The 16,484-nt window shown below is 41.4% G+C and overlaps 2 protein-coding genes across 2 annotated transcripts; both read left to right on the plus strand.

Moving 5' to 3' along the window:
• The first annotated feature begins 7 nt into the window (after positions 1 to 7).
• LOC137195024 (CAAX prenyl protease 2-like) lies at positions 8 to 2,888 on the plus strand. The gene is made up of 6 exons (XM_067607104.1): positions 8 to 179; positions 772 to 850; positions 990 to 1,157; positions 1,387 to 1,458; positions 2,443 to 2,505; positions 2,600 to 2,888. Exons 1-6 carry the CDS (start codon positions 120 to 122, stop codon positions 2,818 to 2,820), a joined length of 663 nt encoding a protein of 220 aa, XP_067463205.1. The 5' UTR covers positions 8 to 119; the 3' UTR covers positions 2,821 to 2,888.
• Positions 2,889 to 11,277: 8,389 nt separating this feature from the next.
• LOC137195803 (complement component C1q receptor-like) lies at positions 11,278 to 16,185 on the plus strand. The gene is made up of 2 exons (XM_067608432.1): positions 11,278 to 12,334; positions 14,213 to 16,185. Exons 1-2 carry the CDS (start codon positions 11,860 to 11,862, stop codon positions 15,949 to 15,951), a joined length of 2,214 nt encoding a protein of 737 aa, XP_067464533.1. The 5' UTR covers positions 11,278 to 11,859; the 3' UTR covers positions 15,952 to 16,185.
• The last annotated feature ends 299 nt before the right edge of the window (positions 16,186 to 16,484 follow it).

Genomic DNA, 16,484 nt, shown 5'->3' on the forward strand with positions numbered 1-16,484 from the left:
TGTGAGGTTTAGCACATGGGATCACTCAATGGCTTAACTTTATAATCACTGAAAGGTAAAAATGATGTTTAAAAAGCTGCATTCTGCCCCTCAAGGTCGATCAGTCTGTGTGGGCGTTGATGGGAGTTCGTTTGGAGGGTTTCATTCCTGCAGCCATATTTCCACTGCTACTAACCATGGTAAGTCTGAAAAGATTCAACCCAGATTAAACCTGGAAGAGAAAAAGCTGTTTCTGTCCCTACCAACCTTTATTAGAGAATGAGTTCTTTGTTAAAATTACAAGAATTTGACCATATATTTCATAATAGGTATCACAATGCAGCACAGATTGTCTTAGATACAAAAAAAAAGGACAAAGAACAGAATAAAAGCCTCATATCCAGCCTTCTCATGAAATTTAAAAAAAAAATGAAAAAGACATAATTTACTTAACCAGTTGGAAGTAAAGTCAACCTGAGAATATAAAAGTGTTCAGGAATGAAGATGCCACAGCTAAGCAGTATACTGTACATCCTGTTTCCCTCTTATAACATTTTATTTATGCTATACTAATGCAGTTTTGACATCTCAGAGATTCATTTTCCGCTCCAAATACTATACAGTGCGCCTTTACAACCTGCATTAAATCTCTGAAATTTGCAGGAATATCCCATGAGCATTTTTAAACCACAAACTATAAAATGTGCCTTGTAGTTTCTAGATCCTCTGCTTTAATCTTTTTTTATGTACTCTCTCTGGAGGTTATTCAATTGATTTTGTTCTACACATCAGGTATTTTATCTTGGTCCCCTGATTCATTCTGCCATGGACAACCCCAAAGGTCTCACCGGGGAACTGCAGTCCGCGCTGGGTGAGTTAATCATGCCTGTGTTTGTGTCTATGTGTACTTAGATGTCATGTTACATGAACTGGAGTTGGGGAGTTTCGCATGTGTGCTTGCATGCATTTGATGTGTATGCCATCATAATGTCTTGACTTAATTTTCCCAGATGTTCAGTCATGGAGGTTGTGTATGGGAGACGTAGTGTGGCTCAGGAACCAGGTGGTGGCGCCAGTGACAGAGGAGCTGGTGTTCAGAGGGGCCATGCTGCCCATGCTGGTGCCCTGCACAGGACCCACAGCTGCCATCTTCATGGCACCGCTGTTCTTCGGTGTTGGTATGACAACCAGATTTTCAAAAAATTAACACCTTCATAGTCAATATTAGGATCATGTCAACATTATAACACATTAATGAATGATATAACGTGTGAATGAACTTTGGAAGTAATTAAACCTTTTTGGTTGTTTTGCAGAAGTTCATCTTAGAAGGTGCTACATTATTTTGAATGACATGCTAACTGTTCACCAAAAAGCTTGACTATTTTATGTGTTTCATTGTTGTAGCCCATTTCCACCACATCATAGAGCAACGGCGCCTCCACAAGGATAGTATGAGTGTCATCCTCTTGGTGGCAGGTCAGTTGATTTACAAACCCCTCCTCAAATAAATCAAATTACAATACTTCAAGAATTTAACTTAAGTTAGGTAAAATATAATAATACATAAATAATTCAGGGACTGAACACATAGTTAATGGATAGGTTCACAATTTTTCAAGTCTGTCTTAAATCAATAATCAGGTGCCCAGATTAACACTGAAAGAGGTTTTCTTTGCGGTAATCACTCCTCTTGTTCATACTAGCTGTTAAAAGATCCCATTCGAATGTACTTTCAGTGTAAGTGATGGGGGCCAAAATCTACAGTGTGTCCACACAGTCATTTTGTACAAAAATGCATTTAAAAGTGTATCTGAAGCTTATATGAGGCTTCAACTGTCTGAATTAATCATATCAAGTGGATATCTGCCACATTTTAAGTCTTTTTAGCATTAAATTCCCTCTTTGTGTTTCCTCAGACAGTGTTTCCTTTTGAGCTGTGGTGGAAGTATAGTAACAAAAAGAGGAACTTTGGCACTAAAAAGATTGTAGCATTGAAAAATATCTTCTTGATTTGACTCATTTGGACAGCTGAAGCTTCATATTAGCTTCAGATAAACTCTTAAATACATTTTTGCACAGAAGGAGGCTTGTGGATTTTGGCCCTTCTAATGGACAGTATGAACAAGGAGGAATGATGATGGCAAGAAAAACCTATTTCAGTGTTCATTTGAGTACCTGACTATTGTTTTAAGACAGACTTTAAAAATTATGAACCTGTCCTTTAACATTGTGAACAACATTTTAGTACATGACTCATATCTGTATGAATTAATGTTTGCCTTTAAAATCTTACTTATGCACCAAAGTCAAAGTCTATATCTAAAACCTAGTTTATGTAATACATAACGTGTAATACATAATCAGCTTTGCAGGATTATTAAATGGACATAGTAGAAATACTGGTTTTAGGTTACCAATGTGGCACCTTTTGTCATTGTTCTTTGTGCTCCTCTGTTGCAGGGATGCAGTTCTTATACACAACTGTGTTTGGTGCCTTTACTGCCTTTATATTCATGAGAACTGGTGAGATGTGGAGTGAACACCACTCTTACTGGCTAACATACTCACCTCAAAAAAAACCCCACCTCATTAAATCTCTTATTTTTTCTTTCAATAGGTCATGTTGTGGGTCCAGTTCTATGCCATTCATTCTGTAACAGCCAGGGCCTGCCTGACATCAGCTCTGCCCTCCAACACCCTCAACGATCAGCTCTACTGTTCTCATATTTGATGGGAGTGCTGCTGTTTCTGGTGCTCCTCTTCCCACTGACAGACCACTTCTTCTATGGTGCCATTCCCGTCTGCAGCCTGGCTCCCCCTCCAGCATCTGTGTGCTAGATTAAATAAGATGACTCTCCTCTTACTCCCCTTAAAGCTACTCTTTTTACTGTGGATTTCATTGTGTGTTGGGCTTTCAAATAAAAAAGTATTTTTATAAGGAGTGTGGGCATTCGTGCATTTATATATATGTGTGTGTGTGTGTGTGTGTGTGCGTGTGTGTGTGCGCGCGTGTGTGTATGTGTATGAAGAAGAGAACGATTCTAGCAGTTCAGACATTTCCTGCATGGTTGAAAATATTTCCTTCTGTATTGAAACTCAACACCAGTACAACTCTCCCTGGCTGAGAGAGCGAAAGAGAGGTGTGTGTGTGTGTGTGTGTGTGTGTGTGTGTGTGTGTGTGTGTGTCTTCGTGTGTGTCTGTATGTGTATGTGGCAGAGAAAAACAGATGAACTGTGAAAGAGAATGAGAGAAAGGGGAAGGAGGAGACAGCAGAAGTAGAGAGAGACACATACAGTATGCAGACAGAGACAGACAAAAACATCGACACTGTGGCCAACAAACATAAAAAAGGAGCCAAAGTGGAGAGAGACAGCTATGTAAAGTCAGATTATCGGGACAAGTAAGGTTATGAAAGTCAGACTTGTACAGAAAATAGTGAAAGAGGAGGGCGAAAAAGGGGGTATAGCCAGAAGTAACAAGAGCAATGCCAGGAGACATGAGAAGAGAAGAGAAGAGAAGAGAAGAGAAGAGAAGAGAAGAGAAGAGAAGAGAAGAGAAGAGAAGAGAAGAGAAGAGGGGAGGAAAGGGGAGGGGAGGGGAGGGGAGGAGAGAAGAAGAGAGAAGAAGAGAGAAGAAGAGAGGAGAGGAGAGGAGAGGAAAAGAGAGAAAATATGAGAACAGAAAAGGAAAGATGGAAGGGGATGATGGGGGGAAACGTTAGTGTTACCCCTGGGAAGAAAAGAATGTGAAGTGGCAGAGTTGAGGCAGAGGAGAGAAGAGGAGAGAAGAGGAGAGAAGTGAAGTCATTCAGGGTCAGTGGAAAAAGGTAAAGGGTCACCAGTGAAAGATTGTGTCAGATGATTTATGAGACAGACTGATGAGCTATTCATTAAAACTTTTCTTTACAACCAAAACCAAGGAAGACAAAGTATTTTCACATTTACCCCTGTAGATGTGCACACATCTCAACCATACTTACATGTGTGTTTAATTTCACTCCATGTCCTTTTGATGCACTCAAACGCTCGGTTTTCACACCCTCATCCTGAGAGAAAATAATCTTCATTTCAGCGGTATGTTTTATATTTGGAACCAGAAAACTTGAATTTGAACTTGATGTATCTACAGGTTTGGACCGAGAAATGGCATCAATCCCCAGTTACTTTTAAAACCAACTACCCTCCAGTCATAAACTAAGATTTATTTTCTCCTCGCTGCTGTCTAATTTCGGAAAAGATTTAAAGGGGCTTATGTTTTTTTCTTTTTTTTTCTTTCAAATCTAAATTTATTCAAGGATAGACAGCTGATTTCTCATGCTCTCACTCTCATAAATTCCAACTCAGTCATGCTTGGGATCTTTCCAGTACAACAAAGTCTTCAGCTGCTGGCTGCAGAGCATTTGGGGATTTAAGGGACTTTGCTCCGCCGGATCAAGCCTGACAGCAGTTTTTGCAAGAAGCAACTGTATTACCTATTTACCTCCCCAGTGTTTCTCCCAAAGAATTACATAGAGATAAAAATCTTAACAACCTCCGATTTGGCAGCCGTCCTCTGAGACTGCAAGGTGGCTGCTGCCTCACAAGAGTGAGGAATGTGAGATGAAGACAGCAGAGTAATATAGAGAGGAAACAAAAGACATGGCTGTTTTTTAACTTCCCTGCACAGATTTGGCCTCCAGAAGATTTTTTAGCATTGTGGTTAGGGAGTAATTAACCTTGTTTTGCTGATGCTGACTCAGACTTTTATTTTAAGAGTAGCTGTTTTTTGAGCAGCACACAGTAAAAACTGGGCCAGGTCATTGAGGGATGTAGATACGGAGTACAAAATGTGAAATCTCAATAGGAGGAGAGTGGAAGAAATGATGCGGAGAGAAGTCAGACTTATCTCAAAGGTCCGACACATCAGACGCCTGCCTGTCTCTGTTGCTCTGTAGAGGCTTTGCGTCCTGCCCCCTTTTCTTGTGGAGTCGTCATGCTTTCTTCCCACTGTTAATGCATTTAGCATTACACACGCACTAATACACACACACACACACAAACACACACAAATGGCTCCATCTCTGGAGAAATACGACTGTATCATGAAAGACACTACAAAGAAGTGTGAGATGTCTGTGTGTGTGTGTGTGTGCATGGCTGTGTCAATGGAAAAGCTGAGCCTATCATCTGGTAAAGGAATAATCTGTCAGGAATGATCCTCTCCCAGTGCTCTCTCCGTCTCCCCTTCTGCTTCTCAGCAGTTTTTTAAAACCTTAACAGTTTTCTGGTGATTCTCTAGCAGAGTTTCTGTTTTTCTGAGGTTTGTTTATACATGTGTGATCCTTTATGTGCAGCAGACTCACACGGCAGTCCAGCTGCTCACACGGTATCGTCACATGAGCCTTTATTAGCCAATTTTTCCTTCTCTACCCGCTTAGTCACTTCAGTTTCCATCAGATACCATGTTTGCTTTAATTTTTCCATGTGACTGCTAAGTGCAGATTCTTTAGCAGCTGCTCACAATGGTATTTTCATAGAGGTTTCCATTTGCCATTTGTTTAAAGAATGCAGTGGGAGTGTTCTTGTAACTTAGGCCTCATTTTTCAGGTACATAAATGAAGAAATACATTAGATTTCCTGTAACTCATCCCTGCTCATAAATGGTTGCTAGTTCACAGTCTCAAAATCTGAAGTTGTTCCACTGGAGCTGCTCATGGGACAATGGTAGGAGGCTGTGTTTGGATTGGGCAACTCGTAGGTGTGAATAGAAGTGAAACTGAGCTTGAAGGAAGAAGATCATGGCTGGAAAGCAAGAAACAAGCAATAAACACCAAGTGACACATAGACATATTAGCTACTTAGCACACAGCTGTGATGCAGGGTTACCAACCAGTCTACGTCTAGCGTCCAAACATTTTAAGTTCATGGTTTCAGTAACTGTAGACTTTAACTGGCAGAGATGTATTGCTTCTGGATTCGAACAATTTGGACAGCGACCATAGTGTGCTTAGATATTTGTGGTGAAGTTTTGTTGACAGTCTGGGTATGGAAGGAGGGCATGCACGTCTGCTATAAAAAATGAAACATATGGACCTTGTAGAAGAAGTGGATAAAAGTATCGTCTTTTTCCTCCACTCCACAGAAATCACCAGGAATGTCTACACTCCATTATTTGACCACAAGGCCGCAGCTAATTGCTTCAGTGTGTGTGCGTGTGTGTGTTTGTTTGTGTGTGTGTGTGTGTGTGTGTGTGGCCGTGTGCGTGACATAAGACACCAGCGGTTTGGAAGAATGAACTGACGTGTCCTGCTGTATTTGATATGGCACAAGAGCTTCAACAGGCCTGAGTGGTGTGGGTCTGCACATCACTGATCCAAAACAAATAACAATGCAGTTTTTCCTTCACATCAGTGTGGCCGTTCGGTGACCGTAGGACGAGCAGCAATCCAGAAAAGGAAGTTTTCTTCTAATTATCAAAGCAGAGGCAAGAAAAGTATGACACTTTAAAAAAAAAAAATACTTTCCAGATTGCCACAAACTCTCATCTAGAAATAAAGAACAGACATATATTTTCCATACATGCCATTATAATATGTGGACGCACATTTAGTTACATATTTGGAAGTTTTGACATACAATTAACCGATCAATATTCACCTCATTTTTATATACTGTTAATGTATTGTCATATATTTTTTTATATATTTAACACATTTATTGAAATTAAAAAAAGTGATAGTTAAAAGTGGTTATATTTGTTTCATTTTGTAACAAATTCTTGTATGAAAATGATAATATGCTGGCATGTTTTTGAGAAGATCACTTCACCCATGCCACAAATACATGTTTTTATTTTATCTAATCTTATTTATTCAGAGAAGGTTCACTGAAAGGAGTGCTCTCTTTTTCAGGAACACACATCTGTTGGCCACTGTGCAGCTCCCCTGGAGCTGTTGGAGGTTATGAGCCCAAGTGGCCAAGGGCACCTCTGTGGTAGTAAAGGAGGTCAGAGAGGGGCGAGTGCTGCTCTTTCACCAGCCAGATTTATCCTGCTGGTCCAGAGATCACACTTATTATTTCAGTCTTTTGTTTGCTAGACCTTCTTCAGGATCCCATTTTGTCAAACGTTTGCCCAGAAGGAAAGTCTAGTGACTGAAAGCTAAACTTTATCATGAAATACCCAAGTATGCAGAGCCTTTTCTCCACAATATGTTGGTATGTAAAGCATACAGTTTGTCCTTCCATAGATTCAAACACATGCTTTATACAAGCTATACACTCAACCACTTCGGTTCTAAACTGTTAAATTGTTATAACGGAAATATCTTAACAACTGATGGATGGAGTAACATGAAATTAGTAAAAACATTCTTGGTGCCCAGAGGAGGAAGCCTACTGACTTTGGTGATCCTCTCACTTTTCCTGGAGCGCCACCAGCAGGTCCGAGTTTTCACTTATCCTGTGAAATATCTCAACTTTTACCAGATCGACTAGCACAGACATTCATGGTCCCAAAAGGATGAAGTCTAATAACTTTGCTGATCCCCTAACTTTTTATCTAGGGCCATCATCAGGTCATAAATTTGTCATTTGTTATTATGACCAAATACAAGAATAGGGGAGAACTGGGATGATAATTTTAAAAGATAACATTACAGACAGAAACTAATCTTCATTGTGATCAACAACTCACATGTGTGTTCTATTAATACCAGGTGCTATTTTGTACAAATGTGGAACAACTTTGGTATAATTTGACTTTGAACAGAAGTTGCACATTGTTACTTTTGACCCCATCAGTCAGGGCGAAAGTAACACATGGGTGGGTCAATAGTAATGCAACAGTATAAACTTGAATTGTTTATATTATTCTTGTTTATTATTAAAAATGTCTGACAATGTCCTTGTTAATTGCAAACATATTATGTCTTTTATCTTAATAAAAATGATTAAATTTCATTTTTAGAACATGGGGCCTAACAATCAATGATGCACTTTTGGATTTTTTTTTCAGACCTATGTAGATCAGCCCATTAACACATCACATTTCCTTAAATTCCTGCTTCGAATCAATATTTAATGATTTACAGTTAAATATAATTTGTTTTAAGCTTGTTGTTACTGTAGAGGAATGAAAGAAACAGCTGTTAAAATCATCCTGACAATGACTCCTGACATTTAAACCTGACTTGCTTCTATACTGAAAAACTCTGACATGTCAAACTTCAGGATGTGTTAAAGTACTAAATAATCTGTCAAATGATTATGACTATGACACATGAAACAATAAACACAATATGTTATCCAAAGAAATGTACCGCTTGAGTGAATTTATTTACTGTGATCGAAAACAGCTTTTCAGGAAAAACTCAGCAAAAATATGACGTGCAATTTTTCACAGTTCTGGTAAGTGTTGCATGCATTGACTGTATATAAATATGGACGACATGACAGCTTCCCAAAAGTGAAGCCAAATATTTTGATTGCCCTCTGGTGACTGGTTGCAGTATAGGTCATAAATCCCACCTCTTCCATGTTAGCGGAGCCAAACTAAAAAATCAAAGTACACGTCAAATAAATTTTTCCCAAAGATGATTTCTGTCATTTTAGGTTGTTCTTCACACTGATGTTTGTCCAAAGGCTCATTTTTCAGATAAGTTTGTTTTTAATCAGTTATTTGACAACATAAAAAGGGGGTATGACGACATGATTGACAGCTGTGACAGCCGCTCTCAAACCTCTCTCAGGGCACGTTATTTTCGACCTGGTTTTCCCCGAATTCCCATCCACCTTAGCCTTACCTTGATTTTAGCAAGTGTTAGTGTGCTAACACTAAAACTAAGATGGCGAATGTGGCAAACATTATGCCTGCTGCACATCAGCATGTTAGAACTGTCAATATGAGCATCTAAGCATGCTGATGTTAGCTAACATTTAGCTGAAAGCACTGCTGTGACTAATTACAGGCTCTGCATCACTTTTTTATTAAATGCAGGTCACAGAGAAAAGTGCATAAAGTGTATTATCAATCCAAATACACAAGATTTAGTGGCCAAATCAAGAACAGATATTGGGATGTTAAAAAAAAGAATTAGTGTTTGAAGTGATTTGGAGAGGCTTTTTGCTGTTTTCAGCTTTCAGCTGTTTGGAAGCAGAGTTGAGAAAATATCAGAGCCAGTAATGATATGTGGCAAGTGGCTAGCAGTCAAGGAAATAGAAAGTAGGCTATGACCTAGGAGGTGAGGAGTATAGAGTCAAGAGATCTGTATGTTCCATTAGAGGTCTTTGAGTTGGGAGATAGAGCAGCTTGGAGGTACTGTAAGTAGATTAATGTGAAAGTGGGGAATTGGAAGTGCAGTATGGTGGAAAGGAGAAGTTTTGTCTGTTCTATCAATTACATTTCTGGAATGTGTCTCTGGAGGCGTGGCTGTCTGAGCAGGAGGAGGGGTCAACCAGGCTGAATGATAGAATAAACAGACCAAGAGTGGGAAGTTTGGGGTAAAAGCCAGAGTGCTTGGGGAGAGATCGTTGACTTGGAAGCCCAAATAATAAGACAGAAAGAGAAGTGGGGGTGGAGGAGTAGCAGCAAGGAGAAGATAAGGAAAGGGAGGAGAGCGAGCGGATACAAGAACCAAGAAAGAATGAAGTGAGAAGGGGGATGAGATGAAAGGATTTTGAGGAAAGGGAGAGAAGAGGCAGAGGAGAGTGAATGGGGAAAGAGGAGAGAGGAGGATGGGGTCTAGTCCAAAAAAAAGAAAAGGAGGAGGAGGGATGTAGAGGAGGAGGAGGGGAACAAGACCAAAAGGCTCTTTAGGTTCTCTGGGATCCTGAGGTTTTATATTTGTTCTCCCTCTAGTTCTGATGGTTGTTACATAACTGGAAAAGACTGCTGAATTATTAGATTGTATATATTTTATCTGCCAGAACAAACAAACCCCAGCCAGGCGACTCATCTGCTGTACAGAGACGGAGGCTTGGTCACACTGGCCGAGGTTAATAACTGATTCCCCCTAAACAAACAGCGTGACTTTTCCATCTCATCATCCTGTATTAGGAAACGACAGCAACGGGTGAATCTTTTCAGACATTTTTCCACAGCCATCTCCTAAATGCAAGGTCGCAGCTTTGATAATGACATTAAGCTGCCTAAATTGTGTGGTGGCAGCTAATACACGCTTTCCAAAGAAAATGTGACAAGCATTTATGTGAAGGTCTATTGTTTTCCACAGCACTTTTCCACTTATGTTGCTTGAATTGTTCAACAAGTCAACATTTCAGCTTGTTTGTGTGTGGTCGACCTTAATTTAAACTCTCTCACCCAGGTGTTGTCCTTGGCAGTTTTGGGCTTGAACCCTCAAATCAGAGCTATGGGCACCATTTAATATTCTTTGGCTTTGCTTTCTGCAAGGAAAAAGAAAAAGATTGTTTTTCTTTGAAAAATCCAAACACAGCCTTTGACTTTGCACCAGGCGCGCCATTCATGATGAACGGATCATGTGACGGCAGTGGAGGTACCCCTAGTCTTCACTCCTGTTCCCCAGCTACCAAGAGGTCAGGCTGATGCACATCTGGCATTTCCTGTTTCCTCTCCTCCATATGCCCCTGAGTGGTAGCCACACACACACACACATTGAGGAACACTTACACATATACATATACATCTGTGTCCCTACGAAGTTATTGTATAACAGCATAAGAATGAACTCACACGCTCATTCATGCATAAAACAACAGGTATTCCTGTTCCAAACTCAAATGTTTCCATAGGACTGTAAAAACTTCCAGGTGGTACGGACTTAGTAGGAAGAGAGAAAAATAGAGAAGAGGGGAAGTGGGCAGAAAAAGTGTAGTAACAGCGTTGGCAGAGAGAGAGACATAAATGAGATGAACGAAATAAACACACAAAAGCAATAAGTGGCTGACAGAGAGCAGGAAACACAGACAGAGGAAGGTGGAAGAGAGAAAAAGAGGAGAAGAGGAGGGGGAGACAATGTCTGCATCTCATAGAACTGACAAACACTTTCCACTCCTGTGGATGCTGTGCAGCATGCACTATTTGAAGGCTGTGTGTGTGAGTGTGAGTGTGTGTCTAAAGCCATAGGCAAGATGGGGGGACAGAATGGTGCCGTATGGTTTTCATAACTCTCTGAGGGTTTTCAATTACCCCCCCACCCCAACCCGTCAACCCCTCCAGCCTTCCCTTATACACTCACACACTTTACCAGCCCCCTCTTTCAAAACACACAATTCTTTTTCCTCTACGTAGCACCCCCCCCCCTTCCACCCTCCCCCATCTTTCTCTCTTTCTGTGATTCAATCAGAAAGCTAACTTTGCAGAGGCAAACTCCGGCAGGATCAGACAGGAGAGAGTTTCACTGTAATTCCTCAGATTCATATGGACTTTATTTACTTCTTTTGGACTTGGCTGAACGGCAGTTTGCTCCATTCATCTATACTGAACTCTGGGCTCTACTGGTACCTAATTGGACTTTATTTTGGACTTTTTGACACATGTGGACTTTCTTAAGGATTCCACTGGACTGCATGCATCATTAGTTTTATTTAGGGTTTGGTGAAATCTGTTTACTGTGACTGACAGTTTGCCGGTGAATGGAATTTGACTGATTCTGCACAATAGGGACATAGGGCGTGGGCAAAACAAAGTAAATTAAGGTAATCAGATGTCAGTTTTGGACTTACCTGCTTCAGATTTGCTTTGAATAGGAGGTCACTTTTGCAAGATTATTTATTTAATTACATCAACAGGATAGAAAAAAAGCATAAAAAGTCTGGGTTGTTAAGTTGCAGTTTGTTAAATTAATTGAAGTGGCTGAATTTGGGTCAGTTTGTTTGGATAGGAGGTCAGAAAAAGATAATAATTAGCTCTAGATAGGTTAAATGTGGACAATAAGGGTTGAATGTTGGCCTGGTTTAAACCTCATGTCTTGGTGGAGGATGAAGACCATCAGGAGCAGTAGCAGTTGCAGCAGCATGAGTTTCCTGTGTGTCCTGTGGCTGCTGACAGTCTGTCTGGTCCCTGGAAGCCAAGGCCAGAGGCTGAGGGAGACTGAGGGGGAGCAGCCAGCAGTCAGTGCTCAACTGGCGGAGAAAGATGCACTCTGCCACCAGGAGGGATGCTATGCTGTCTTCTTCCAGAAGAGAACCTTTAGGGAGGCTGGGCGGAGCTGCCGGGAGCGAGGTGGCACCCTGGCAACAATGCATAACCATGAGGCAGCGGGTGTGGTCCATGAGCTGCTGTCGGCCATTGAAGCACAGGGGACCAGACAACGGCTTCGTCTCTGGATTGGGCTGCACAGACCGCCACGCCAGTGTTCAACTACAAGACCACTCCGAGGATTCGTCTGGGTCACAGGCAAATTCTCACCTCTTTGACATTTGACCTCTCAGTGTTCCAAATATTGACCTTCATCACCATATCAGCCATTTTTGGATGCATTCTAATTACATGTACTTGAATAACTGATCTCAGATAAAATTGCCCCCAAATATGGAAAGGTACATAATGGTACAATTTGTCTGAATGTCTGCTATGAATTAAGCATTCAATTTTCCTTCCCAGTCAGCTTTCAAAGATCAATGCACTCTAGCAGAATGTTTTTGACAACAATCTAATGGAAAATCTATTCAAAAATGAAGTAATAAGTTAATTAACAACTTGACTCAACTGGAGTCAAATACACAAAACTTAATTAACCAGTGGTACATTTAGGCCCATTTACTATATTGATTTAAATTAAATGCATGTGGACCTATGACTTTTTTCAACTTTCATTAAATCAATTTGATTAAGTATTTAATAACCATCAGGCCTATTCCACAAATAATAATAATCAAGAGCTCATGAATCAGTTTTAGAATGATAACAATGTCTTCAGTAAATGAAAATATAAACCTTTACAGGTACAGGAGGCATGACACTACATTGTCAGATTATGGTACTAAAGTATTGTGCTGCTCTGCAGCCCTAACCTCTTTGTCAGACTTTGGTACCAGGACTAGCCTCCAGAGGGCTCCACAGACTGGATGGTTATTGCATTAACTACTTTTGTTTCACAGAGACAGAGCTGGCACGACAGGAGAAGCTCAATTCCCTTTTGACCTCACTGCTACCTAAAATCTGATTTAGTCATTACACAAATCTAGTCCACTAAAAACCAGATGGATTTTTATGACTAGAAAGTGTCTGCCTCTGTCTATACAATACTTTTACTTTTACTTGTATTTTTACGGGCAGCTTTCTTGTTTATTTCACTCTTAAATGATTTAAAGTCGGTTTAAACAAATTACAAAAAATGTTTGTTTTCTCACTTACCTATATAATAGTATTCAGTATAGTATAGTATGGTTTTGGTTTTATATCATTAAGATTTTTGCCTAAACCCTAATACAATTGATGGGAATGGAAGTTTGTTTTTGGTGCTCACAACACTAAAATTTTAAAAGATTTAACAGTTGTACGTCCTTCTGTTTACTCTGAATAATCCACTGTGGGTATTGCAGGTATGTTCATACAGAGAATAATTATACAGATGCCTCAGCTCAATTTGTTGCAAAAAAAAGCTGTATTCACTGTGGGCTAAAACTTTAGCAAAACTTCAACAAAAGAACTTTACTACTATAGCAACTGTACAACTATAAACCCAAATTTTTAAACGTAATAAAAATGGCCTTGATTCAAGTGTTTTACATAGAAATTAGTACATATGCTGCCTTGTTAGTAAGCTACTAATTGGAAAACCTCCCCATTTTGCTGGGGGCATGACCGCACCCTCCCCAATAGAAACAATAGAGGGACTACTGAATACTTTTGCTGCAAAAATAACTGTTGCATTTTTAAAACCCCTGTATGTAGGATTTGAACATTTCAGACTTTGGTGACTCCTAGTGGCAATATCAAAAAAGGCACATTGCTATGCACCCAGAATTGAACCCGGAAAAACAAATGACACCAATACTGTAGATTGCACCAGTTTTCACTAAAATTGTCTCATTTTTACATAAACAAAAACCTTTGCCATCAGAATAATTTGAAAGACAATAAAATCACATGAAAATTGTACACATGGCATCTTTAATCATGATAATCTTAAAGATTTACACATTCAATGTGATATATATGAAATGCAAATTATATACTAGAAGAGAAATTATAGGTAGTATAAATAAAGGAAACTTAAAAAATAGAATTTGTACTTGAACTGACCTTATCCTTGTCTTTATTTTCCAACAGGAGACCAGGATGGCCAGTTCACCAACTGGCTCCGTGAGGACGCCCCTGGGACTTGTGCAGCCCCTCGCTGTGTGGCCATGACAGTCCACACTTCTGAGAGCGCACGTGAGAACAGCGACAATTTCCGGTGGCTTGATGGCACCTGTGGGCTGGCTTTGGATGGATACGTTTGCCAGTACAACTACAAAGGAATGTGTCCACCACTGGAGGACGAGGGTAGAGGCCGAGCTGTTTACACCACCCCATTTCACCTTGTCAGCACCCTGCTGACTCATGTACCCTATGGGTCTGTAGCTGTTCTACAATGTCCTGCAGACGGCTCAGACCCCGAGGCTCCTGCCGAGCAGACAGTACTGTGCATGGAGAGAGACGATGAGACGGTGGGCTGGTCCAGGGATGCACCACTCTGCACAACCAAAGCAGCTCCACAGAACCAAGACTGGTGTAGCGGGGACCATGGATGTGAGCAGTTCTGCCAGAACACAGACACAGACTACTACTGCTACTGCTCTGAGGGCTTTATGCTAGATGAGGATGGGTACAACTGCAAGCCTGACCCCCTGAGCCAAACTGACCCTCCTGAATTGTCTGACTCTGCTGGCCCCACTGACCAGCCCCACATCAAAGATGTCTGTGTGGAGATGGGGTGCGAGCACGACTGTGTGGAGACATCTCGGGGAATCCGATGCACATGTCCCCCGGGTTACCAAATGGGTCCAGATGGCCGCAGATGTTCTGATGTAGATGAATGTCTACAGCACCCATGCCCACAAGTCTGTGTCAACATCCCAGGCACCTTCCACTGCACCTGCCACCCCGGTTACCAGCCAGATGATGAAGGAGAGTGTGTGGACATTGATGAGTGCCTCGATGAGGGAAGCTGTGAAGGCACCTGTGAAAACACAGTGGGGTCCTTCAAATGCCTCTGTAACCCCGGGTACGAGTTGGGCAGCGAAGGAGAGTGTGTAGATGTTGATGAGTGTGTGGGGGAGTCGCCCTGCCAGCAGCAGTGCCTCAACTATATGGGAGGGTACCAGTGTTACTGTGACAATGGCTATGACCTGCAGTCAGATGGACTTAACTGCCAGCCTTCACCTGATGATGAAGAATATTCCACTCTTACCCCTGACCCCAGCGACTCCGCTCATATACCCGGCTTGGACCCTATCCATGATATTCCCTGGTCCACCTCATTCACCCCTGACCCAAGTTTTGAAGCTGACACTAACTTTGATGCTGACTGGCTGACAGAAGCCCCTGAAGGACTGACCCCTGACATGGCTCATGGGTCAGACAATCACCTGAACCAATGGGATGCCCTGTCCCCCAGGCGATATCAGACAGCCCCATCCCCAACGCATCGCACAGGCAATGAAATTGACAATGAGGCTGAAGCTAAAACAGGAGGTAGAGAAACTAGTGGTGGTGTGGGAGCTGAGACTGCAAAGGAGTCAGCCACTGGAACTGGAGAGGGATCTAAGATGGATAGTACTGAGGATGTTGGGGGCACAGCAGAGGCAGAGGCTGGATCTGCTGATGGGAAACGGAAACACGACAAGAGCTGGCTGCTGGTGGCTCTGCTGGTGCCTCTTTGTGTGTTCCTTGTAGTGATGCTGGCTCTAGGGATCGTCTACTGCACCAGCTGTGCTGTTGACAAGAGCCTGAGCTTCTCACACTGCTATCGTTGGATACTCCCCACAACGCCTCCTGACAGGAGGGACGGCAAAACCCAAGCATGAACCCTAAAATAAACAAACACAGGTGCACACATACATGCACACCCACACATCCAGATGTCTGTTAACAATTCTCTTGTGGTACTGGACTGGTCTGTAAAACTACCTTTTGGATACAGTTGACTGGCTCTACCACTCATGGAGGAAAACTTAATACTTTCTGTTGCACACCCTTTGTAAATAATTCACTCTCTCATCATGTTTTTAAAATTCAATAAAAACCAATAAACTGAAGAAATACTGTGTGGTTTGTAAGCCTATCAAGGTTATAAAGGACCAGTGTGTAAAATTTAGGGTGGTCAACTGGCAGAAATGGAATATAATATTCATAATTATGTTTTCATTAGTGTATAGTCACGTGAAACTAAGAATTGTTGTGTTCTTGTTACCTTAGAATGAGCCCTTTATAGCTACAGATGGAGCGGATCCTCTTCCATGGATCCCGCCATATTGAACGGCCATGTTATTACAGTAGCCCAGAACGGACAAACCAAACACTAGCTCTAGAGAGGGCCTCTCACATTTTTTGTGGGTTT

The sequence above is a fragment of the Thunnus thynnus genome, chromosome 13 (assembly GCF_963924715.1).
Source record: "Thunnus thynnus chromosome 13, fThuThy2.1, whole genome shotgun sequence".
Classification (NCBI taxonomy): domain Eukaryota; kingdom Metazoa; phylum Chordata; class Actinopteri; order Scombriformes; family Scombridae; genus Thunnus; species Thunnus thynnus.